At 37.2% G+C, this 27,717-nt stretch overlaps 1 protein-coding gene across 2 annotated transcripts in view; it reads left to right on the top strand.

Annotated features, from left to right (window-relative positions):
* VPS13B (vacuolar protein sorting 13 homolog B) overlaps positions 1-27,717 on the top strand; it is an 811,037-nt gene that overhangs the window by 435,442 nt on the left and 347,878 nt on the right. For both annotated transcript variants that reach the window (XM_045996973.1, XM_045996994.1), the window contains exon 25: positions 7,005-7,208. In XM_045996973.1, coding sequence (XP_045852929.1) covers positions 7,005-7,208 — 204 coding nt within the window. The remainder of the gene's footprint in view (positions 1-7,004; positions 7,209-27,717) is intronic.

Below are 27,717 nucleotides of genomic sequence, written 5' to 3'. Positions count from 1 at the left end.
GACCTCATCCAGAAGTGAGGAGAACAAAGATGAATAAGATAAACACACTGTTGGGGAGCAAGGCTGTTCTGTCCCTTCAGGGTCCTTCTAGGTGGACTAAGAATCAAGTTGACATCAGAGAGATTAACAGGAGAAAATAAAATTTAATATTTGGGTTGAACGACTTAAATGTGAGAAAGGAAACCATCAAACTCTTAGGGGGAAACACAGTCATACACACATATGTATATATGATGGAATATTACTCAGCCATCAAAAAGAATGAAGTATTGCCATTTGCAAGGGCATCTATGGAGCCAGAGTCTATTATGCGAAGTGAAATAAGTCAGTCAGAGAAAGACAAAACCATATGATTTCACCCACATGTGGAATTAAAGAAACAAAACAGATCAGTATAAGGGTGGGGAGGGAGAAAGAGGGAAGCAGACCATAAGAGACTTAACTATAGAGAACAGAGGGTTGATGGAGGGAGGTGGGTGAGGGGTAGGCCAAATGGGTGATGGGCACTTGTAATGAGTACTGGGTGTTATATTTAAGTGATGAATGACTAAAATCTATCCCAAACCAGTATTACTTTATATGTTAACTTAGTAGAATTTAAATAAAACCTGAAACAACGATAAAAAATAGCATATGTGTGGAGAATCCACAAGAAATAGAAATTCCAAAGATAGGCAAAATTAGGTATATATGTCATCTTGGACTAAGGAGAAGGAATAGGGGTCTGGACTTCAGAGGAAAGGAATGCAATTTATAGGAAGATGAAAAAGAGCAAATGTTTAGTAAATTAATATTTGCTGGGCCACTCAGAAACAATGGGACATAGAGGAATTTGATCAAGCAGGCCTTGCTCTATGTTCCTCTCAGTCTACCATACCTCATTCATAACATACTGTAGTTCTTAGTCTCATAGTTCTCTTCCTGGAGCAGGTCCTCTACCTAAATGCCTTGAGGCAATTGTGGGGGAGGTAAAGAGCTTTACCTGAATCTACCAGGTTTTGATTGCTTTTTAATTCAATGTAATCTTCATGTCAGAGTGAGCCATCGTGGGGTGGCCTGTCCTTGGCCCATGCAACATGAAGAAGGCCATGCCTGCACACATCTTTTTTTTAAGATTTTATTTATTAGTCAGAGAGAGAGAGAGAGAGAGAGAGAGAGTGAGCACAGGCAGACAGAGTAGCAGGCAGAGTCGGAGGGCAAAGCAGGTTCCCCGCCGAGCAAAGAGCCCCATGTGGGACTCGATCCCAGGACTCCTGGGATCATGACCTGAGCCGAAGGCAGCCGCTTAACCAACTGAGCCACCCAGGCGTCCCCATGCCTGCACACGTCTTAATGCAGCTGTTAAAAGCCACAGATAAAGAGCAGATCTTGAAAGTATCATGAGAAAAATAACGCATTATTACAAGAGAACCAAGATTTGATTGTTAGACCACTTCTAAGTATAAAGGTCAAAAGAGCAACATCTTTCTTTTTTTTTATTTTTATTTTTTTAAGATTTTATTTATTTATTTGACAGACAAATAGCACAAATAGGCAGAGTGGCAGACAGAGGGAGAGGGAGAAGCAGGCTCTCCGCTGAGCACGGAGCCCGATGCTGGGCTCGATCCCAGGACCCTGGGATCATGACCTGAGCCGAAGGCAGCTGCTTAACCGACTGAGCCACCCAGGTGCCCCTAGAGCAACATCTTTAAATTGTGAAAATAAAAAAATGAAAACAGCCTATCAAACCAAAATTCTAAATTAAAAAAAATATGTTTATGAATAAAGACTAAATAAAGACATTTTCACATAAAGGAATCTATCACCAGTAGAACTGCACTGTAAGAAATCTTAAAGGAAGGGCACGTGGGTGGCTCAGTTGGTTAAGTGGCTGCCTTTTGTTCAGGTCATGATCCCAGGGTCCTGGGATCGAGCCCTACATCGGGCTCCCTGTTCATTGGGGAGCCTGCTTCTCCCTTTCCCTCTGCCTGCTCCCCCTACTTGTGCTCGCTCTCTGTCAAATAAATAAAAAATCTTAAAAAATAAAAATAAAGAAATCTTAAAGGAAGTCTCTCAGGCTGAGGGGAATGAAACCAGATGTTCGAGCATCTTTTTAAATGTTCATTGGCCACTGTGTTTGTGAATTGACAGTTCATATTATTTACATTAATTTGCATTTTCCTGTTTATTAATAAGGTTGAACAGTTTTTGAATGTTTATTGGCCAATGAACTTGTTTTATGAATTGATAATTTATATAATTTACCTAAATTTTCTATTAAATTTCTTAGCAGTTTGAAGAGCTTCCCTTAGGCTCTATAAATACAAACCCTGTATTTGTAATGCAGTTATTTGCCTTCATGGCATCTTTTACCAAAAATGTTTAATCTTTCTTACTGAAATGTATCTATAGGTCTGTTTTTTATTTTCTGGGTATCCTACCTTACAAAGAATATCATGGGCCCCTAAAATGCATCCACATGCATCCTAAAATTTCATTTATTTTTAAGATTAATGACTCAAAATACCTTTTTTTTTTTTTTTAGTGGTTTCTCACTAATCCTTTTTTTTTTGTTTTTGTTTTCATGAGTGACAGTGCTTCTTGTCCTTTTTGTGCCATGGACTTCTTTGAGAATCTGATAAAAGCTGTGAGACTGTTTCCTAAAGTAATGTATAGCCCCACCAAATTTTGCATGTTATCAGAAGTTTTCTGGAGAATTGATTTATAGCTAGTACATAAGATTCTTGATCCATTTTAAGAAAATATTTCCTTCGTAAATACCAATTTTTGGTTTACCCATTAGCGTGATACCAAAAGTTTTGATACTAGTATATTAATTAGTTTGATTCATTATTGCTTAGATACAAAACCTTCAAGTATTTTATATGTTTTAAAATAAAGGGCAAGCTCTGTATGTAGGGCATGCCCAGAACAAATTCTTTATCCTTGTTAGATGTTATTTTAGGTCTGTGTATCAACTATGGTGAACTGAACTACTGTGTCAGTTCTTAGAACTCATTGCTGTTCAAGGGCCTTATACAGTATAAATATTTAACCCAGTTGAATATTCAGAGTTTTTTTTTTTCCCTAGGGGTGATTTTCATTAACCCTTCCCTTTAACTTAACTGTTTAACAGTTACCGAAATTACACAATTCACTTTAATATCTTTAGAAACTAGTTTCTTTGATCTTAAAAATTATATTTACTCTAAAATTAAAAGACCCTGTAGAATCCTGCTTTTTTTTTAAAATATTTTATTAATTTGACAGAGAGAAATCACAACTAGGCAGAGAGGCAGGCAGAGAGAGAGGAGGAAGCAGGCTCCCCGCGGAGTAGAGAGCCCGATGCGGGGCTCGATCCCAGGACCCTGGGATCATGACCTGAGCCGAAGGCAGAGGCTTTAACCCACTGAGCCACCCAGGCGCCCCTCCTGCTTTTAATATAATAAAATTTCAATTTTCCCTTAGCCAATAAATTGATATATTTCATTTTCTTATAAGGTATTTCTAGGAACATAAAACAATCTTTACATTTTTGGGTTGTGAGTGTGTAGAACTAGAGAAAAAAAATGGGCTTATGCTTTTTATCCTGTTTATTCATAGTTTTTATTGCTGTAAGTTAGGTTCAGTTTTCGAATTTGACATTACTGTCTAGGAAAACAGCACTGAATTTAAACAAAACTGGGTTTGTATTCTTGTACCACTCACTCATTCTTCATTTTTCTGAGCCCCTGATTTTCATTTTTATCTTTAAGCAAAATTAGACTGGGTAAGGGTTATGCTTTATATGAAGAATCTTTTTAAAAATATTTTTGGAGGCAAGAACTTTTTTTTTTTTTTTTTTAAGATGACAGACTTTAGAGATCATGAGTAAGCAGAGAGGCAGGCAGAGAGAGAGGAGGAAGCAGGCTCCCCCTGAGCAGAGAGCCCGATGTGGGGCTCGATCCCAGGACCCTGAGATCATAACCTGAGCCGAAGGCAGAGGCTTAACCCACTGAGCCACCCAGGTGCCCCAAGAACTTTTTTTTTTAAACTGATCTCCAATAATTAGTGACAACCTACTTGCCAAATGAGCTAGACTTTTTAAGTTTGTATTCACTTAGAGCTCTGGTGTTCACTGTGGGTTAGTGATCCTTTGTTGAAATTCCATTTCTGCTTGGTTTCCATTGAAATTGTATATCCATGGTTTTCTTCTTCTATCTATGGTTACTCTTTTATCTGAGTCTCTCTCCTAATACCCTGCAAAACAAGTTCTTCTGCCTAACTGGATAGACCTTTTCTTTTCATTGCCCCTATATCATTTCCTGCACTTGACTGTTGCTCTTGCTAGTCTTGTGCCTGGAATGCCTTTGCCTCCACTTAAATTGCATCTGCCCTTCAGGAATTATCTCAGCCTCTCTAGTCCAATTAACTCTCCTTTATGATTGGTTGTATATTAAATGAAAAAGTATATGTAAAGTTAATTTTAAAAAAGTAAAATATTACATTTTTTATATTCAGTACGTTTTTGGTATATAAGATTACGATTTAGTCACTTTCAGAAATATACATAAAACCGCCTCACGTGGTGCTCAGAGATTTTAAAAATTTTATTAGGATAGTCTTACATGCAATAAACTGCACATGTTTAAATTATCTAATGCTATATGATTTGGCACATGAAACCATTTTCAGAATCAAGATAATGCATTCATCCATCATCTTCAAAAGTTTCTTTCTGCTACTGTGTTATCCTCTGTTTTACTACTTTCCCCATTCCAGGCAACTACTGATTCTGTCACGGATTAATTGTCATTTGCTAAGATACTGTATAAATAGATTTATACTGTTGTATTCTGTGTCTCTAGCTCTCCCCCCTCCTTTTTTTTTTTGCCTCACTTCTTTCATTCAGCATAATTATTTTGAGACTAAGCCTTGTTTTTCATGAATCCATATTGATTTCTTTTTACTCATGGATACCATTCTTTTGTATGGATATATTGCATTTTGTTTATCTACTTGTTGGTAAACATTTGAGATTTTTTTCCAGTTTTAGATTACTATAGAAAAATTGCTGTGAACATTTGTGTTCATGTTTTCGTGTGGACATAGACTCATTTTTCTAGAGTAAACACTTAGGAGTGAAATGGCTGTATCATATGGTAGGTATATGTCTTTTTCAAACTATATTCTGAATTTTGCATTCTCATCAGCAGTAAATGAGAGTTTCGGTTGTTCTACATCTTTGCCAATACTGGTATGGTTAGGCTTTTTATAGTTAGCCCTTTTAATAGGTGGGTAGTGGTAGCTCATTGTGGCTTGAATTGGCGTAATTTTCGGTACAGCTTGGAGGATATAAATTGAACATTTATCTTTAAATTTTTTATTTTTTTAAAACCTTTGAATTTGGCAAGTCTGAATTCTGTGATAGCAGCTTTCTCCTTTGAAAATAAAAATATGTTTAAAGTTTATGTCCGTGATTGCTTGGTACATTAACTAACTACACAGTGTACTTAGTGACATTCATACAAATTATTTAAGGCTAATTGTTAAAGGAAAGAAGAAATAGTGACAATAAAAACATCAGTTCTCTTAAATAAATAAACTGTATGCCCTTAAAAGTATTTAGAAATTGTTTTCTTTGGTTTATGCTTTCCTTATTTGTCAGTTTTTATTGTTTAAGAAAAAGTAAAATAATCTTTTTCAAAATATTTAGCAACAAAATTTTTTCTTTTTAGTGAGAACTTAGTCTTGATTTTGAAGGACAAAAGAATTTGAACTAAAATTTTTCTAAGAGGTTTTTTGTAAGATCTCTAGCCATTAGAATATTTTTTTAAACAAAAAGAACTATAACCTGAGATTTGAGACTTCATCACACACAAAGCAAGAGAAAACTGTAACCCAGGTACTGTTTTATATCAAATAAGGGTTGACAACAGTGTTTTTATGCATCTGTTCTACCCACATAAGAAGCCAGCTTTATCATCTGGATGTGTCCTGGGGCTGAAACTTCTTATAAATATGAGAATTTCACTTTTTTTTTTTTAATAGCAAACGGAATATGGTATCCAGCTGTGGATTTGCTTATATATTTTGTTTGCATTTTTTTCCTTGGGCTTGTTTTATACAGTATATGGCAATATGTTGTCATACAAATTCCATGATTAATGCTTATTTATGAAATCTTATGTAAATATCTTAGAACTTAGTCAAACAATGTGCAAGTTAAACAGTTTTTTCTCTGAATATTGGAATGACAAATCCAAGGGGAATAGTAGGTTGGATAGTTTATGTGCTTTATCTATAGCAAAGTTTCATATGTAACATTTTCCTTTTACTATTTATTATTTTCCTTTTCTATGTTATGTCATTCTTTTTCACTTTATTTTGCTGGGCAAGAAAACCCGTTTCAGTTTTATCCCTCAGAAAAATAAGGAGAATTTAAATGTGGAAATCATTTAGAAATAAGAATGGTAATTATTTCATATGTAATTAAGTAATCATATTTACTAGTATATATTTGATATAAAATTCTGATATTGACCTCTGCTTCAGAGACATTTCTTTGTGTTTGTTCTATTAGTCATATATTAAAAGCAATCCACTGTCCCATAATAAGCTGTTTTGTTAGCATTATTACCATATTAAGATGATTTTCCCACAAAAATGCTAAGTTGCTCATAAAATATCACAGTATGAGTATGTGGCAAACTTTAGGAGTATATTCATTATATCTACTTCAAATTCAAATCATGATAAAATGCTTAAAGTTACAAACTTGTTATATGAATTTTCTCTGTATATCTAATTAGAATCATAGTATCATAAAATATTTATGATCATATGTATAATTATACTATATAATATAATATTTATTTTATAGATCACAATATAATATGATTAGTGGTACATTAACAGAGTTTTATTTCCATATATTCTTGTTTCCTTAGACTTGTTTTAATTTTCTCACATGTAGTAATTTAGTTAATTGTCACTAGAAGTTGAAAGGCTTATTTTCCCTTTTTTCTTTTTTTCCTTCTGCTCAGGTGCAGCTCTTATATGAGCTAACTGAGATCGTGAATAAGGTCTGGAATAAGATTCAGAGGAGAGGCAATCTCAGTCCTTCCTCAGCCTATCCGGAAACCATGGCAGGGCCGGTCCCTGGTTCTCCGGTGAGAAGCAGTGTAGGCACAATTCCTCCAGATACCAGCACATGCAGCCCATCTGCTGAGGTTGGAACTACTACTGAGGTAAGTGTTTCTGAAAAATTCTGTTGCCAGTGAAGGGTGATATATACCGCAGAATTCTATACCAGGATTGAGAATGAAGATGACCTCACTTCTGTGGAAGCTGGCAGGTTCCGAAGGCTCATGGAGAGCTGTGGTAGCAGTGGTTGTTTATTAATGTTCCTTTTAGGTCCCAGGATTCTAATTACTTTCAGTTGGTAGTGGGGTAGTTCAGGACAGTGGGGGGTTCTCTAAAATGGAAAAAACTGAGACACGGTAAAGGTATGTTTCCTCAGATGTATGGAAACTTAGCAACTGAATGAAAAAGAGGTTCATGCTCCTTTCTCCTGCCCCATCTATTCCTGCCCTTTTTGTAAACCACAATGTTCTTACCATCTTTCCATTAGTGGTTTTTAATCCCGTCGGACCCAAAGTCCTCTCCTTCTCCCTTACAGTCATAGAAAACCTTCTTTTAATTTTTAGCACCCTAACCTCAGCCAATATGCCAGTGCCCTTTTAAAACAAATATTTTATAATGTCCCTTTACTATCCTGAAATGAAAATAAGAAATAATATAATCCACATATTTTCAAAAATATCTAATATCTATTCTTCTCCTATCCCCCTACCCCCCCATGTTGCTTCTCCATGTCCTCATATCAGGGAGATCATATGATAGTTGTCTTTCTCCGATTGACTTATTTCACTAAGCATGATACGCTCTAGTTCCATCCACGTCGTCGCAAATGGCAAGATTTCATTTCTTTTGATGGCTGCATAGTATTCCATTGTGTATATATACCACATCTTCTTGATCCATTCATCTGTTGATGGACATCTAGGTTCTTTCCATAGTCTGGCTATTGTAGACATTGCTGCTATAAACATTCGGGTACACGTGCCCCTTCGGATCACTATGTTTGTATCTTTAGGGTAAATACCCAGTAGTGCAATTGCTGGGTCATAGGGTAGTTCTATTTTCAACATTTTGAGGAACCTCCATGCTGTTTTCCAGAGTGGTTGGACCAGCTTGCATTCCCACCAACAGTGGAGGAGGGTTCCCCTTTCTCCACATCCTCTCCAGCATCTGTCATTTCCTGACTTGTTAATTTTAGCCATTCTGACTGGTGTGAGGTGATATCTCATTGTGGTTTTGATTTGTATTTCCCTGATGCCGAGTGACGTGGAGCACTTTTTCATGTGTCTGTTGGCCATCTGGATGTCTTCTTTGCAGAAATGTCTGTTCATGTCCTCTGCCCATTTCTTGATTGGATTGTTTGTTCTTTGGGTGTTGAGTTTGCTAAGTTCCTTATAGATTTTGGATACTAGCCCTTTATCTGATATGTCGTTTGCAAATATCTTCTCCCATTCTGTCAGCTGTCTTTTGGTTTTGTTAACTGTTTCCTTTGCTGTGCAAAAGCTTTTGATCTTGATGAAATCCCAATAGTTCATTTTTGCCCTTGCTTCCCTTGCCTTTGCCATTGTTCCTAGGAAGATGTTGCTGCGGCTGAGGTCGAAGAGGTTGCTGCCTGCATTCTCCTCAAGGATTTTGATGGATTCCTTTCTCACATTGAGGTCCTTCATCCATTTGGAGTCTATTTTCGTGTGTGGTGTAAGGAAGTGGTCCAATTTCATTTTTCTGCATGTGGCTGTCCAATTTTCCCAGCACCATTTATTGAAGAGGCTGTCTTTTTTCCATTGGACATTCTTTCCTGCTTTGTCGAAGATGAGTTGGCCATAGAGTTGAGGGTCGATTTCTGGGCTCTCTATTCTGTTCCACTGATCTATGTGTCTGTTTTTGTGCCAGTACCATGCTGTCTTGATGATGACAGCTTTGTAATAGAGCTTGAAGTCCGGAATTGTGATGCCACCCACTTTGGCTTTGTTCTTCAATATTCCTTTGGCTATTCGAGGTCTTTTCTGGTTCCATATAAATTTTAAAATTATTTGTTCCATTTCTTTGAAAAAAATGGATGGTATTTTGATAGGGATTGCATTAAATGTGTAGATTGCTTTAGGTAGCATAGACATTTTCACAATATTTATTCTTCCAATCCAGGAGCATGGAACATTTTTCCATTTTTTTGTGTCTTCCTCAAGATGGGATTGGGAGGGAGACAAACCATAAATGACTCTTAATCTCACAAAACAAACTGGGGGTTGCTGGGGGGAGGTGGGATTGGGAGAGGGGGAGCGGGCTATGGACATTGGGGAGGGGAGGCGAACCATAAGAGACTATGGACTCTGAAAAACAACCTGAGGGTTTTGAAGGGTCAGGGGTGGGAGGTTGGGGGAACAGGTGGTGGGTGATGGGGAGGGCACGTTTTGCATGGAGCACTGGGTGTTGTGCAAAAAGAATGAATACTGTTACGCTGAAAAAATTAATAAAAAGGAAAAAAAAATAATAAAATAAAATAAAGAACATAAAAATATTTTAAATACAAAAAAAAAATCTAATATCTTAAAATATAAAGGATTAAAGAATGTAATTCAAAGTATAATATGTATTTCAATATACATATAAATGTTCAGACAAGACTATGTTAGAAGGAGATCTGATGAAGTAGTTAGGTACATATAATTATTATGAATGTGAGTGGTACAGATAGACTCGTGAAGGTCTATATCCAATATCACAGTGGTCCCGTTGTGGCATCATTTGTTGGTGGTGTCATTTTCTGAAATAGTGGCAACCCTGGTAAAGTTTTGAACAAAACAATATTCTTTTCATTTCAGTAGTTATGTTTCTGGAACTGTTGGTATGTAAAAAAATCGTGCAGAAAATGCCAAAAAATAGTGTTTAGATCTAAAACTGAGTTCAGTTTTATTTCCAAAGTTGATACACAAGATTTTCACTTATATAAATTTCCATGAGCTAGGAGCACCTGTGTGACTCAGTCAGTTAAGCATCCGCTTTGGCTCAGGTCATGATCCCAGGGTCCTGGGATTGAGCCCCAAGTTGGGCTGCATGCTCCATGGGAAATCCGCTGCTCCTTCTTCCCCTGTTCCCGCCCTGCCCTGCACATATTCTCTTTGTCTCTCTTGAATAAGTAAACAAAATCTTTAAAAAAAATTTCTCTAAGATAAGTTTTGTTTTTCATAGAACCTCTTGATTCATCATAGAACCTCTTGATTGCCCTACTCTAAACCTTTAAATGCCAGTAGTGAGACCCAGTCATTGAGTCAAGGAAAAACATCCTAATACATTTCCAAAACACACGCTGGGGGCTAAATTGCACCACTGAGAACTACTGGAAAAGATAGAGGTAGAAGTTATGTTTTTGTTTCTGCATAAACATATCATTTCCTATGGAAATAAAGTTAACGGCAAAATAGAGAATTGGAATAAGAAGCAAGTAAGGGAAATTTTTTTTTTTTTCAAACAAATCAGTAAAGGCAATCAAACTCAGTTAAATGGGCATTGTTTTTTACTTGCTTTGAGGCTCTAACACGTATTAGAATAGTTTTATTAGACAACAGCACAAGCAACTTCTCTATCCTTGCTCATTCTAAATTCTGAAAAACACAGTGACCTGAGTGATAGGTATTACATTGGTCACCCCCCACCCACCAAAATGAGGCACAGGTCAAGAATCTAGAAATGTGCCATATGAAGTTAATGGGGCATATCCTTTCTAGGGTAAAAGCAGTGAGTTCTTTCTTGGAGATTCCTAATGTTATTAGAATACAAAAGCTCCTGCAGTTTTTTTTTTTTTAAAGATTTTATTTATTTGACAGACAGATCACAAGTAGGCAGAGGCAGGCAGAGAGAGAAGCAAGGAAGCAGGCTCCCCGCTGAGCAGAGAGCCCAATGCAGGACTCGATCCTAGGACCCTGAGATCATGGCCTGAGGTGAAGGCAGAGGCTTTAACCCACTGAGCCACCCAGGCACCCCAAAAGCTCCTCCAGTTTAAAACAACAACAACAACAACAACAACACTATATTGAATGCAGTAGTATCCAAACTTGGTTAACCAAAGACTTTTTTTCTGCATATTAACATTCTGTATGCACAGAATACACTTGGTGAATTTTGGAAGAGTAATCAAAGCTTGGAGTGATAAACTGCTAGACAAAGGATAGTACAAGTGAAATTGATAAATGAAGTTAAATAATAGAGACATTTCACTGGCAGAAAGGAAAGTGTTCCATTAAATGATTGGTTGCTAAGTACTTTATTTCCAGGGGTGTCCAAATAAACGTGAGTACCTGTTTTGGGGAGTGGCTTTTTATTAGAAAAAAACATTTAAAAAACACTGAAAGACCAGTAAAGACAACACTCTCATAGAATGGTCCCATCTAGGGACTGCCATTCACACAAAGCACAGGATAACCTACCCAAAAGAACATAATGGCCCTGATACAAGACGTAATAGAGATGAACATGGCCTATAATTGTAGGAGTATGATTAACAAATTTATTCTATGAGATCTATGGGGATTTTACAGAGAAGGTGACATTTCAGATGGATCTTAAAAATGATACGACATTAGTAACAATTTTGTTGTAGTAAATGTATTACAATATGATAAGCTGGAAGAATGATGTCTTCATTAGCCAAAATGGGGAAATTAACAAAGGGAAAGATTAAAAAGGGGAGATTTTTTTTTAATCACATAAAAAGAAATTAATTCTGATTTTAAAAATAAATTCCATATATTACTGAAATTAAATTTAGAATGTTGAGAATTCTTTCTGATTGAGTTATAAACATTAACAATGAAAATGTTCCTAGTGGATTTATTAGTTTTGTGTTAGCTATGGATTTTTTTTATTAACATAAAGTGTGTTATTTGTTTCAGAAGTCCAAGTTTGTGAATCATCATTCTTAAACAATTCACAGCACTCACCATAGCACATACCGTCCCCAGTGTCCATCAACCAGCCACACTACCTTCCCCCCCATCCCCTAGCAACCTCACTTTGTTTCCAGTTTCATTTTTCTGCATGTGGCTGTCCAATTTTCCCAACACCATTTGTTGAAGAGGCTGTCTTTTTTCCATTGGACATTCTTTCCTGCTTTGTCGAAAATTAGTTGACCATAGAGTTGAGGGTCCATTTCTGGGCTCTCTATTCTGTTCCATTGATCTATGTGTCTGTTTTTGTGCCAATACCATGCTCTCTTGATATTATAGCTTCATAATAGAGCTTGAAGTCAATATTGTGTTGCTACCAACTTTGGTTTTCTCTTTCAACATTCCTCTGGCTATTTGGGGTCTTTTCTGGTTTCATATAAATTTTAGGATTATTTGTTCCAATTCTTTGAAAAAAAAAATTGATGGTATTTTGATAGGGATTGCATTAAATGTGTAGATTGTTTTAGGTAGAATAGACATTTTCACAATATTTGTTGTACTAATCCATGAACATGGAACGTTTTTCCACTTCTTGTGTCTTCCTCAATTTCTTTCATGAGTACTTTATAGTTTTCTGAGTATAGATTCTTTGTCTCTTTGGTTAGGTTTATTCCTAGGTATCTTATGGTTTTGGGGGCAATTGTAAATGGGATTACTCCTTAATTTCTCTTTCTTCTGTCTTGCTGTTGGTGTATAGAAATGCAACTGATTTCTGTACGTTGATTTTATATCCTGACACCTTACTGAATTCCTGAATGAATTCTAGCAGTTTTGGAGTAGAGTATTTTGGGTTTTCCCCATAAAGTACCATATCATCTGCAAAGAGTGAGAGTTTGACTTCTTCTTTGCCGATTCAGATGCCTTTTATTTCTTTTTGTTGTCTGATTGCTGAGGCTAGGACTTTTAGTACTGTGTTGAATAGCAGTGGTGATAGTGGACCGCCCTGCTGTGTTCCTGACCTTAGGGGAAAGGTTCTTAGTTTTTCCCCATTGAGAATGATATTCACTATGGGTTTTCATAGATGGCTTTTATGATATTGGGGTATGTACCCTCTGTCCTTACACTGTGAAGAGTTTTGATCAGGAAAGGATTAGCTATGGATTTAATCTGACCTGTGTGGAGATCTGTAAATGAAAGAATCTTACTGCAGAAGATTTATTTATTGGAGGAAGACCATGTAAAGCAGCTTACAGATGGTAACACAGACTTATGGAGGAAAAAGTAGCAAATATTTTCAGAATGTACCATCTTCTCTTGTTTACATAGTGTGGTCAAGAAAAGAGGTGAGTAATTGAGATATCACCTTAACACCAGTTAGAATGGCCAAAATTAGCAAGACAGGAAACAACGTGTGTTGGAGAGGATGTGGAGAAAGGGGAACCCTCTTACACTGTTGGTGGGAATGCAAGTTGGTGCAGCCACTTTGGAGAACAGTGTGGAGATTCCTCAAGAAATTAAAAATAGAGCTTCCGTATGACCCTGCAATTGCACTACTGGGTATTTACCCCAAAGATACAGATGTAGTGAAAAGAAGAGCCATCTGTACCCCAATGTTTATAGCAGTAATGGCCATGACCGCCAAACTGTGGAAAGAACCAAGATGCCCTTCAGTGGATGAATGGATAAGGAAGATGTGGTCCATATACACGATGGAGTATTATGCCTCCATCAGAAAGGATGAATACCCAACTTTTGTAGCAACATGTATGGGACTGGAAGAGATTATGCTGAGTGAAATAAGTCAATCAGAGAGAGTCAATTATCATATGATTTCACTTATTTGTGGAACATAAAAAAGAACATGGAGGACATGGGGAGATGGAGAGGAGAAGGGAGTTGAGGGAAATTGGAAGGGGAGATGAACCATGAGAGACTATGGACTCTGAAAAACAACCTGAGGGTTTTGAAGGAGCAGGGGGTGGGAGGTTGGGGAACTAGGTGGTGGGTAATAGGGAGGGCACGTATTGCATGGAGCACTGGGTGTGGTGCAAAAACAATGAATACTGTTACGCTGAAAAGAAATTTTAAAAAAGTGAAAAAAAAAAAAGAAAAAAGAAAAGAGGTGAGTAGTCCAATATGGTTTTGAAACCTACAATTACTTGGGAAACTTGTTCTCTGAGAAATATCTTAAAATAATTTAGCGGCTTTATTTTCCATACATGGCAGGAAGATTTTTGTGAAGACTGTTATGATATGATAACCAGTATTAGGGCTGAATCTAACTTTACAAATAAAAGGTGTCTGTGTATTAAATATTAAATACTTAATTTCTCTCCTTGCTCTCAAGATATTAGTTGATAGGTGGAGATCAAGGTTAGCTATCTATCCTTTGAGTTTAAATTTCCCCTTAGAGAATTAGCCCATAAATGATGACATCTGAAAATACAGTCCTTGTTTTTTCCTGTGTGTATGAATGCTACATCTATGACTCAATCTGTGGTTTAATTTATCCAGAATTCAAAATTTGTTCCCAAGTTTTCATTTTCTGATTTTTCTTTGTTTATTGTGCTGCTAGAATTGTGTGTAATGATCTTTGTAATTTTCGTTACTTTACTTTTAAGTTCTAGTATGTTAGGTATGTTACTGTGATCCCGTGAATTCCATTTTTAAAATTTTTTATAATTTTTATGAATTGGCCTATGTATTACTTACTAAATGGAAATAAACTTTGTTCTCTCACTGGAGAAGCTACTTAATAAATGGGGTTAGGGAAGACAATGAGGAGAGTGTACACATACATTTTGTGTTAATCCATTTTAAAAGCCTTTCTTCCTATTTGGACATGGCATTCCTGGAAAGCTCTTAGCATCCCTTTGCTCCTTTTGGTAGGTATCATCCTAATAATCTTTTGATTCTAAGAAGACATCTTATGAACAGTACTGTAATGTAAGCAACAGAAGTCTCTGTATACAGATTTAAGTATAAATTGTGTGGTTAGTTAGAGCAGTGCTTCCCTACCTTTTTCATGTCATTGCATATATAGAAAATGATATTTATGTATGAAGTTATCAAAAAAATTTCTAAGTCACTGGAAGTTCCGTTTACCTCAGATCCTGTCCAATGATTCTGAAAGCCAAGGGATCTATATCTCAGCACATTTGTGACACATCCCATGGTGTCTCCACACAGTATTTAGGAAGCTCTGAGTTTACTTTTGATATTTTTGTTATTGCCCCATAACTAGTTCTTAAATTTAAATTGTTACATTGAGGTTGTTTTATAATTATTTTCTACCCTCCTCTCCCATTATATCAAAATAGTAGTATTATAAAAGCATAGAACCATTGTGATATATGCTTTAATTGTTGTGATACACTCTTCTTCATACAGCCAGGGCTAAGGAGAAAATTAAAAGTTAAATCATAATGACATTTGTTTAATCCAAAACAGGTTTTAAAAATCTATTGTCAAGTTTCATGGGTTATTTGACTGATTACTTGACTGCTTAGTTCTGAGTAAGTCCCAGTATTGTCCTTGTCGTTACAAAAGCTGGGAGCATAAAAGGCATACCCTTGATTAAACTGAAAATATTGCCATTGCATTACTTATATAAGAAATATAGCTGAGAGGGAGGAGTCAAGATGGCAGAGAAGTAGCAGGCTGAGACTACATCAAGTAGCAGGAGATCAGCTCGATAGCTTATCTAAACATTGCAAACACTTACAAATACAATGGGAGATCCAAGAGAAGAAGAACAGCAATTCTAGAAACAGAAAATCAACCACTTTCTGAAAGGTAGGACTGGCGGAGAAGTGAATCTAAAACGACGGGAAGATAGACCGCGGTGGGAGGGGCCGGCTCCCGGCAAGCGGCGGAGCAACGGAGCACAAAATCAGGACTTTTAAAAGTCTGTTCCAGTGAGGGACATTGCTCCAGAGGCTAAACCGGGGTGAAGCCCACGCAGGGTCAGCGTGACCCCAGGTCCCGCAGGGTCACAGAAGGATCGGGGTTGTCGGAGTATCGCAGAGCTCGCAGGTGTTAGAATGGAGAAGCCGGCTACAGAGACAGAGCCGAGGACTGAACACTCAGCTCAGGGTTACCTTGAACCGGTCGCGGGCTGGGTGAGCTCGGAGCACGGCTGGAGGCTGGGATATAGGAGTGATTGGGTGCTGTCTTCTGGGGGCGCACTGAGGAGTGGGGCCCCGGGCTCTCGGCTCCTCCCGGCCGGAGACTGGGAGGCCGCCATTTTTATTCCCATCCTCAGGAACTCTATGGAAAGCATTCAGGGAACAGAAGCTCCCAAAAGCGAACCCAAGCGGATTACTTAGTGTGGCCGCCGGTAAGGGGGGTGCAATTCCGCCTCGGGCAAAGACACTTGAGAGTCACTACAACAGGCCCCTCCCCCAGAAGATCAACAAAATATACAGCCAGGACAAAGTTTATCTATCAAGGAAAGCAGGTTCAATACCTAGGATAGCAGTGGAATTCCAGAGGAGGAGAAAGCAAAGCACGGAACTCATGGCTTTCTCCCCATGATTCTTTAGTCTTGCGGTTAATTCACTTTTTTTTTCAATTTTTTTTTCTTTCTTTTTTCTTCTTCTGCTAAATTTTTTAAAACTTTTACCCGTTTCTTTTTTAACGTTTTTTGACTAGTTTATCTAAAATATGTATTTTTTCTTTCTTTTTTATATTTTTTCTTTATTTGTTTTATTTTTTTAAATTTTTTTCTTTTTTTGCCTGAAACTCTTTTTATCACCTTTCTCCCCCCCACAATTTGGGGTCTCTTCTGATTTGGTTAAAGCGCATTTTTCTGGGGTCTTTGCCACCTTTTTAGTATTTTATTTGATCCTTCATATTCTCTTATCTGGACAAAATGACAAGGCGGAAAAAATCATCACAAACAAAAGAACAAGAGACAGTACCGAAGGCTAGGGACCTAATCAACACAGACATTGGTAATATGTCAGATCAAGAGTTCAGAATGACGATTCTAAACGTTCTAGCCGGGCTCGAAAAAGGCATGGAAGATATTAGAGAAATCCTCTCTGGAGATATAAAAGCCCTTTCTGGAGAAATTAAAGAACTAAAATCTAACCAAGTTGAAATTAAAAAAAGCTATTAATGAGGTGCAATCAAAAATGGAGGCTCTCACTGCTAGGATAAATGAGGCAGAAGAAAGAATTAGTGATATAGAAGACCAAATGACAGAGAATAAAGAAGCCAAGCAAAAGAGGGACAAACAGCTATTGGACCACGAGGGGAGAATTCGAGAGATAAGTGACACCATAAGACGAAACAACATTAGAATAATTGGGATTCCAGAAGAAGAAGAAACAGAGAGGGGAGCAGAAGGTCTATTGGAGAGAATTATTGGAGAGAATTTCCCTAATATGGCAAAGGGAACAAGCATCAAAATCCAGGAGGTGCAGAGAACCCCCCTCAAAGTCAACAAGAATAGATCCACACCCCGTCACCTAATAGTAAAATTTACAAGTCTGAGTGACAAAGAGAAAATCCTGAAAGCAGCCCGGGAAAAGAAGTCTGTAACATACAATGGTAAACATATTAGATTGGCAGCAGACTTATCCACAGAGACCTGGCAGGCCAGAAAGAGCTGGCATGATATATTCAGAGCACTAAACGAGAAAAACATGCAGCCAAGAATACTCTATCCAGTTAGGCTATCATTGAAAATAGAAGGAGAGATCAAAAGCTTCCAGGACAAACAAAAACTGAAAGAATTTGCAAACACCAAACCAGCTCTACAGGAAATATTGAAAGGGGTCCTCTAAGCAGAGAGAAAGCCTAAAAGTAGTAGATCAGAAAGGTACAGAGACAATATACAGTAACAGTTACCTTACAGGCTAATAATGTCACTAAATTCATATCTGTCAATAGTTACCCTGAATGTTAATGGGCTAAATGCCCCAATCAAAAGACACGGGGTATCAGAATGGATAAAAAACCAAAACCCATCAATATGTTGCCTACGAGAAATTCATTTTAGATACGAAGACACCTCCAGATTTAAAGTGAGGGGTTGGAAAACATTTTTCCGTGCTAATGGGCATCAGAAGAAAGCTGGGGTGGCAATCCTTTTATCAGATCAATTAGATTTTAAGCCAAAGACTATAATAAGATATGAGGAAGGACACTATATCCTACTCAAAGAGTCTGTCCCAACAAGAAGACCTAACAATTTTAAATATCTACGCCCCTAACATGGGAGCAGCCAGCTATATAAACCAATTAATAACAAAATTAAAGAAACACATCAACAATAATACAATATAGTAGGGGACTTTAACACTCCCCTCACTGAAATGGACAGATCATCCAAGCAAAAGATCAACAAGGAAATAAAGGCCTTAAATGACACACTGGACCAAAAAAAAAAAAAAAAAAAAACACACTGGACCAGATGGACATCACAGATATATTCAGAACATTTCATCCCAAAGCAACAGAATACACATTCTTTTCTAGTGCACATGGAACATTCTCCAGAATAGATCACATCCTGGGTCACAAATCAGTTCTCAACCGGTATCAAAAGATTGGGATCATTCCCTGCATATTTTCAGACCACAATGCTCTGAAGCTAGAACTCAATCACAAGAGGAAAGCTGGAAAGAACCCAAATACATGGATACTAAACAGCATCCTTCTAAAGAATGAATGGGTCAACCAGGAAATTAAAGAAGAATTGAAAACATTCATGGAAACAAATGATAATGAAAACACAGCGGTTCAAAATCTGTGGGACACAGCAAACGCAGTCCTGAGAGGAAAATATATAGCGGTACAAGCCTTTCTCAAGAAACAAGAAAGGTCTCAAGTACACAACCTAACCCTACACCTAAAGGAGCTGGAGAAAGAACAAGAAAGAAACCCTAAACCCAGCAGGAGAAGAGAAATCATAAAGATCAGAGCAGAAATCAATGAAATAGAAACCAAAAAAGCAATAGAAAAAATCAATGAAACTAGGAGCTGGTTCTTTGAAAGAATCAATAAGATTGATAAACCCCTGGCCAGACTTATCAAAAAGAAAAGAGAAAGGACCCAAATAAATAAAATCATGAATGAAAGAGGAGAGATCAAAACTAACACCAAAGAAATACAGACAATTATAAGAACATACTATGAGCAACTCTATGCCAACAAATTTGACAATCTGGAAGAAATGGATGCATTCCTAGGGACATATAAACTACCACAACTGAACCAGGAAGAAATAGAAAACCTGCACAGGCCCATAACCAGTAAGGAGATTGAAACAGTCCATCAAAAATCTCCAAACAAACAAAAGCCCAGGGCCAGACGGCTTCCCAGGGGAATTCTACCAAACGTTTAAAGAAGAACTAATTCCTATGCTCCTGAAACTGTTCCAAAAAATAGAAATGGAAGGAAAACTTCCAAGCTCATTTTATGAGGCCAGCATCACCTTGATCCCAAAACCAGACAAGGATCCCACCAAAAAAGAGAACTACAGACCAATATCCTTGATGAACACAGATGCAAAAATTCTCACCAAAATACTAGCCAATAGGATTCAACAGTACATTAAAAGGATTATTCACCACGACCAAGTGGGATTTATTCCAGGGCTGCAAGGTTGGTTCAAGATCCGCAAATCAATCAATGTGATAGAACACATTAATAAAAGAAAGAACAAGAACCATATGATACTCTCAGTAGATGCTGAAAAAGCATTTGACAAAGTACAGCATCCCTTCCTGATCAAAACTCTTCAAAGTGTAGGGATAGAGGGCACATAACCTCAATATTATCAAAGCCATCTATGAAAGACCCACCGCAAATATCATTCTCAATGGAGAAAAACTGAAAGCTTTTCTGTTAAGGTCAGGAACACGGCAGGGATGTCCATTATCACGACTGCTATTCAACATAGTACTAGAAGTCCTAGCCTCAGCAATCAGACAACAAAAAGAAATTAAAGGCATCCAAATCGGCAAAGAAGAAGTCAAACTATCACTCTCTGCAGATGACATGATACTATATGTGGAAAACCCAAATGACTCCACTCCAAAACTGCTAGAACTTGTACAGGAATTCAGTAAAGTGTCAGGATATAAAATCAATGCACAGAAATCAGTTGCATTTCTGTACACCAACAACAAGACAGAAGAAAGAGAAATTAAGGAGTCAATCCCATTCACAATTGCATCAAGAACTATAAGATACCTAGGAATAAACCTAACCAAAGAGGCTAGGAATCTATATGCAGAAAACTATAAAGTACTCATGAAAGAAATTGAGGAAGACGCAAAGAAATGGAAAAATGTTCCATGCTGCTGGATTGGAAGAATAAATATTGTGAAAATGTCTATGCTACCTAAAGCAATCTACACATTTAATGCAATCCCTATCAAAATACCATCCATTTTTTTCAAAGTAATGGAACAAATAATTTTAAAATTTATATGGAACCAGAAAAGACCTCGAATAGCTAAAGGAATATTGAAAAAGAAAGCCAAAGTGGGTGGCATCACAATTCCGGACTTCAAGCTCTATGACAAAGCTGTCATCATCAAGACAGCATGGTACTGGCACAAAAACAGACACATAGATCAATGGAACAGAATAGAGAGCCCAGAAATAGACCCTCAACTCTATGGTCAACTAATCTTCGACAAAGCAGGAAAGAATGTCCAATGGAAAAAAGACAGCCTCTTCAATAAATGGTGCTGGGAAAATTGGACAGCCACATGCAGAAAAATGAAATTGGACCACTTCCTTACACCACACACGAAAATAGACTCAAAATGGATGAAGGACCTCAATGTGAGAAAGGAATCCATCGAAATCCTTGAGGAAGACTCAGGCAGCAACCTCTTTGACCTCAGCCGCAGCAACATCTTCCTAGGAACATCAGCAAAGGCAAGGGAAGCAAGGGCAAAAATGAACTATTGGGATTTCATCAAGATCAAAAGCTTTTGCACAGCAAAGGAAACAGTTAACAAAACCAAAAGACAACTGACAGAATGGAAGAAGATATTTGCAAACGACATATCAGATAAAGGGCTAGTATCCAAAATCTATAAGGAACTTAGCAAACTCAACACCCAAAGAACAAAGAATTCAATCAAGAAATGGGCACAGGACACAAACAGACCTTTCTGCAAAGAAGACATCCAGATGGCCAACAGACACATGAAAAAGTGCTCCACATCACTCGGCATCAGGGAAATACAAATCAAAACCACAATGAGATATCACCTCACACCAGTCAGAATGGCTAAAATTAACAAGTCAGGAAATGACAGATGCTGGCGAGGATGTGGAGAAAGGGGAACCCTCCTCCACTGTTGGTGGGAATGCAAGCTGGTGCAACCACTCTGGAAAACAGCATTGAGGTTCCTCAAAATGTTGAAAATAGAACTACCCTATGACCGAGCAATTGCACTACTGGGTATTTACCCTCAAGATACAAACGTAGTGATCCGAAGGGGCACATGCACCCGAATGTTTATAGCAGCAATGTCTACAATAGCTAAACTATGGAAAGAACCTAGATGTCCATCAACAGATGAATAAAGAAGATGTGGTATATATACACAATGGAATACTACGCAGCCATCAAAAGAAATGAAATCTTGCCATTTGCGACAACGTGGATGGAACTAGAGCGTATCATGCTTAGTGAAATAAGTCAGTCGGAGAAAGACAACTATCATATGCTCTCCCTGATATGAGGATGTGGAGATGCAACATGGGGGGTTAGGGGCGTAGGAGAAGAATAAATGAAACAAGATGGGATTGGGAGGGAGACAAACCATAAGTGACTCTTAATCTCACAAAACAAACTGGGGGTTGCTGGGGGGAGGTGGGGTTGGGAGAGGGGGAGGGGGTTATGAACATTGGGGAGGGTATGTGCTATGGTGAGTGCTGTGAAGTGTGTAAACCTGGCGATTCAGAGACCTGTACCCCTGGGGATAAAAATACATTATATGTTTATTAAAAAAAAAAAAATGAAAGGATGAATACCCAACTTTTGTAGCAACATGGACGGGACTGGAAGAGATTATGCTGAGTGAGATAAGTCAAGTAGAGAGAGTCAAGTATCATATGGTTTCACTTATTTGTGGAGCATAACAAATGACATGGAGGACATTGGGAGATGGAGAGGAGAAGGGAGTTGAGGGAAATTGGAAGGGGAGGTGAACCATAAGAGACTATGGACTCTGAAAAACAACCTGAGGGTTTTGAAGGGGCAGGGGGTGGGAGGTTGGGGGCACCAGGTGGTGGGTAATAGGGAGGGCACTTATTGCATGGAGCACTGGATGTTGTGCAAAAACAATGAATACTGTTATGCTGAAAAAATAAAAATTTAAAAAAAAAGAAAGTTGTATGGCTGAACTCAGGGCCTAATGCAAAAATTTTATGGAGGAGATTTACACTAGCTTTATATTTTGGAGCACCACTAAACTAAGTACTTTACAGCAGTATTTCTTTTTTTTATTATTAATATATAATATATTATTTGCCCCAGGAGTACATGTGTGTGAATCATCAGGCTAACACATTTCATAGTACTCACCAAAGCACATACTCTCCCCAGTGTCTATCACCCAGCCACCCAATCCTTACCCTCCTCCCCCCAGAAACCCTCAGTTTGTTTTGTGAGTTTAGGAGTCTCTTATGGTTTGTATCCCTCCCAATCCCATCTTGTTTCATTTTTTTCCTCCTACCCCCCATGATCCTCCGCCCTGCCTCTCAAATTCCTCCTATCATAGAGATCATATGATAATTGTCTTTCTCTGATTGACGTTTTTCACTTAGCATGATACCCTCTGGTTCCATCCACATCATTGCAAATGGCAAGATTTCATTTCTTTTGATGGCTGCATAGTATTCCATTGTGTGTGTATATATATATATATACATATATATATATATATATCACATCTTCTTTTTTTTTTTAAGATTTTATTTATTTATTTGACAGACAGAGATCACAAGTAGGCAGAGAGGCAGACAGAGAGAGGGAGGAAGCAGACTCCCTGCTGAGCAGATAGCCCGATGCGGGTCTCGATCCCACGACCCTGGGATCATGACCTGAGCCGAAGGCAGAGGCTTAACCCACTGAGCCACCGAGGAGCCCCTATACCACATCTTCTTTATCCCTTCATCTGTTGATGGACATCTAGGTTCTTTCCATAGTTTGGCCATTTTGGACATTGCAAGCAGTATTTCTTTTAATTCTCAATCCAATATTATGAGGTGGGTAATATTATCATTTCCCTTTTAGACTGAAAAATTTGTGGCAACAGAGGTTAAGTAATTTGCTTGAGGTCAGAGATAGAATAAATAGCAAACCTGAAATGAAAACTTTCTGCATTTCTACCCGAGTCTATAATGTATACTATCATATGAATTATGGGACACAGTGCATTTGATAAATCTTTCTTTTTTAAGTAAATTGTTGCCACTAAGTATAGTTGTATTATTTATCCTGCTCAGCACTTGTGGTTTTGTGGTATTTGTGGTATATATTTTTTTAGTCCTGGAATGTTCTCGGACAATATCACTTGAGAAAATACTTCTACATTATCTTTAGACTCTCTTTCTAGAATTTTTTCTCTTTCCATGTCTTTGAAGCACTTTTTGTTTTGTTTTGGCTTTTGGTTTTTCCCCTTTTTTCACATTCATAAGCCTGTTTTCTTTCTAGGTTATTTCCTCAGTTTCACTATTGTTACTGTCAGCTATTGTTAACTATTGACATATTATTGATTATGATTTTATGTCCCACTTAACTTTTGTATGTCAATTTTTTATTGTAAAATACACGTAAAAATTACCATTTTAACGATTTTAAATGTACCATTTGTGGCACTGTTGTGCAACCATCACCATCATCCACTTTTTTAATCTTACTCAACTGAAACTGTGTACCCATTAAATAGTAACTCCCCATCTTAACCATTAAGCTTTCCAATCCATGAACATGGAATGTCTTTCCATTTATGTTCATATTTGTTTTCATTTCTTTAGCAATATTTTGTAAGTTTCAGCATACAAGTGTTAAACCTCCTTGGTTGTTTATTCCTAAGTATTTTGTTCTTTTTATTTATTTATTTACTCATTCATTTATATTGAGAGGGAGGGAGAGATTCTTCAGCAGGCTCTACGCTCAGCATGGAGCTCAATGCAGGTCTTGATCTTACAACTTTAAGATCATGACCTGAGTGGAAAGCAAGAGTCATTCACCAGACTGAGCTACCCAGGCACCCCAGTATTTTATTCTTTTTGATGCAGTTTAAATGGGATTGTATTATTTATTTTCTTTATTGATTGTTCACTGTTAGTATATAGAAACACATTTTGCTGAATTCATTAATTCTAAAATTTGTGTGTGCGTGTGTGTGTGTGTGTGTGTGTATTCTTCAGGGTTTTCTACATAGAAGGTCATGTTTTTTGTGAACAAAGATAATTTTATTTCTTCCTTTCCACTTTGGGTGCCCATCATTTCTTCATCTTCCCTAATTGCTCGGACTGGGACTTCCAGTAATATATTGAATAAATATTCCACTTAAAAAGTTTTAAATATTAGACAATATTTTCAAGTTGGACATAATTTTCTTTTTTGCCAGTAATTTTGTGTGAAGGGAACTATGTTTTAGCTCTAATAAATTTTGTACAAATAACAAAAGACATAGTGAAAAATTGACGCTTTGTTGCCTTTTCTGTTTCTATGTTATATGTGCTTTTTATGATGTTTTTTATCTGAAATATGTGTTAAGTTTTTAATAAGGTAGAAGTAAAATGATTTAGACTGAAAGGCTTCCATTGGTTCAGAGATAAAGATGTCAAATAATGATTATATTATTTCAGCGCTATACTAGATGTGAAATAAAAACTCTGCACTACCATCCGTTCCTTGTTATCTTTCTATCAGAGGATAACCCTAATTTAAGTGATGGGTACAGTGCTTGGTGCAGAGTGGGTTTCAAACACATTGCTATTGAATATGTGGATGTTAAATGAATTGGGAATGTCAACTCATTATGACTAAGTGAAATCTGATTTATTATAGTACAGGGCATGTATATAATTTACTAAGTCACTGCAAATATATTTTTATATAAATTCATAAAGCTATATAATGAGCTTTTTGTTTTTTGTCTATTATTGTTTTAAACAGAATTATTTTATATTTTTTATCAGATGTGTTGTCTGAATATTTTGAGAGTCTAGTCATTTGTTTGTTGTGTTTTTAACTTTTATTCATAATAGATTGTTTTCTTATGTGTTCTGTAACCTTGTATTGGGAGTGTTTCTTTAGTGGAACTTTATCTATGAGACTTTTATATTATGGTTGAGGCCCTCTTCCCACAAAGGGATTTTGTGTGTTTGCTTCTTTGAGTGACTCCAGGAGCTATTACTAGCCTTAAAACCCTTTACTGTTAATTTCATAATGAGAAGTTTCTTTTAACCATTCTGGCAGTATAAAATCATTGAGCCCCATGTTGGGCTCTGTGTTCAGCAGGGAGTCTGCTAGAGATTCGCTCTCTCTTTCCCCCTCTTCCGGTTGCCCTTCCACGTACTCTCTCTTGAAATAATAAAATTTTTTTTAAAAATGCATTTTTTCCTGTTTTATTCTGTAGGGGTTTTCTTTCTTTTTTTTTTCTTTCTTTTTTAAATTTAGAGAGAGATGGGGAAGGGCAGAGGGGGAGAGAGAATCTTAAGCAGGCTCCACACCTAGCACAGAGGCCAATGTGGGACTCCATCTCATAATGCTGAGATCATGACCTGAGCTGAAATTAAGAGTTAGAACCTTAATCAACTGAGCCACCCAGGCGCTCCTGTTTTTTCTAATCTCTTAAATTGGATACTTAGCCTAATGTATGTTCAGCTTTTTACAAAATTTTAAACATTTAAGATAACGTCCTTTATCCTTAGAAGAATTTAAAATATTGGAATTGAGGCATGGATATGTATGCACATATAATAGTTAGATGGACCAGGAAATTTAGTCCATAATGGATTCTGTTTCCTAGAGATAATTCTGTATTATACAGAAGGGGGGACAAAAATTTTAGTATGCAGCAAAAAATATAAAATACTGAGTCCATGTTTAGAATATTGATTCACAACTCAACCAAAAGTAAAAATTGACAGATTAACCTCTCATGTTGGAAGCATTGGTTCTGGCAGAATTTGACTTCTATTCTTCATTGATTCAGGGATTAAAATAGCTTTATGCAGCCTAGCATAAAGAGGATGTGAGATACACACACACACACACACACACACACACACACACACACACACACGAGTATTACTCAGCCATAGAAAAGAATAAAATCTTGCCATTTGCAACAATATGGATAGAGCTGGACAGTACTATGCTAAGTGAAATAAGTCAGTCATAGACAGATGATATCACTCGTATGTGGAATTTAGGAAACAAGACAAAGGAACAAAGAGGGGGAAAAGAGAGGGAGGCAAACCAAGGAACAGACCCTTCACTATAGAGAACACAGTGGTGGTTAGCAGGTTGGAGGTGGGTGAGGGGATGGGTGAAGTAGGTGGTGGGAATTAAGGAGGGCATTTGTGATGAGCAAAGGGTTTTTTTTTTTTTTTTTTTTTTTTTGAGCAAAGGGTTTTTTATGGAAGGGCTGAACCACTCTGTTGTACACCTGAAACTTACATTACACTCTATGGTAACTAACGAGAATTTAAATAAAAAAAACTTACATGAGGTGCTTCATTTGTTAGTCTGCAGTAATTATTTAAAATATTTATTTTTAGTTAAATTTAAAGTGACTATGGGGAAAAATAGGTACATGTGGCCAAAAGCCAAAAACTACCAATTATAAAATAAGTAAGTCCTGGGGATATAATGTACAGCAGGGACTATAGAGTTAATAATACTCTATTCTGTGTTTGAAAGTCGGTAAGAGAGTAGGTCTTAAAAGTTCTCATCACAAGAGAAAAATAACCTGTAACTATGCATGGTGACAGATGTTAACAGGACTTATTGTGATCATTCACAGTATACACAAATAATCTTGTACACCTGAAACTATTACAATGTTACATGTCAGTTATATCTGTTGAGACATTTATTAAAAAACAAAAGTGAATATTGGCTGAGAAGTTGTTTGACACTAACTGCTATAGCAAAACTTTTGTCCGTTTTTTACTTATTATGGTACAGTAATATTAAGCAGTAAGCTATGTCAAATTATTATTTCCAACAACCCTTTAGAAAGTAAGTTTAGTTTGGAGTGCCTGGGTGACTTAGTCAACTAGGCAGCTATCTCTTGATTTCGGCTTAGGTCAAGATCTTAGGGTCATGAAATCAAGCTCAGGATTGGGCTCAGTAGGGAATCTGCTTGAAGATTCTCTCTCTTCCTTTCCTTCTACCCCTCCCCTGTTCATGCACATGCTCCCTCTCTCTCAAATAACTAAATCTTTTTTTTTTAAGCTAAATTTAGTTTGAATACTGAATTATTAAGAATGTATTGTAATCATTTTAACTCTCCCCCTTAAAGTAGACTTGTTTCATTCAATATTTATCTTTAAATGGTTTTTATCTTGAACATTTAGGAAGACATTTTTATTCAAAATGTGGGAATCATGGGGCACTTGGGTGGCTCAGTTGGCTGAGCATCTGACTCATGATCACAGCTCAACTCTTGATCTCAGGATCAAGAGTTCAAGCCCTGCATTGAGCTCCACTGTGGGGGTGGAGCCTACTTTTAAAAAG

This window comes from Meles meles, chromosome 1, assembly GCF_922984935.1.
Source record: "Meles meles chromosome 1, mMelMel3.1 paternal haplotype, whole genome shotgun sequence".
NCBI lineage: Eukaryota > Metazoa > Chordata > Mammalia > Carnivora > Mustelidae > Meles > Meles meles.
Note: the sequence above shows the minus strand (reverse complement) of the source record. Positions and strands in the feature narration are given on the sequence as shown.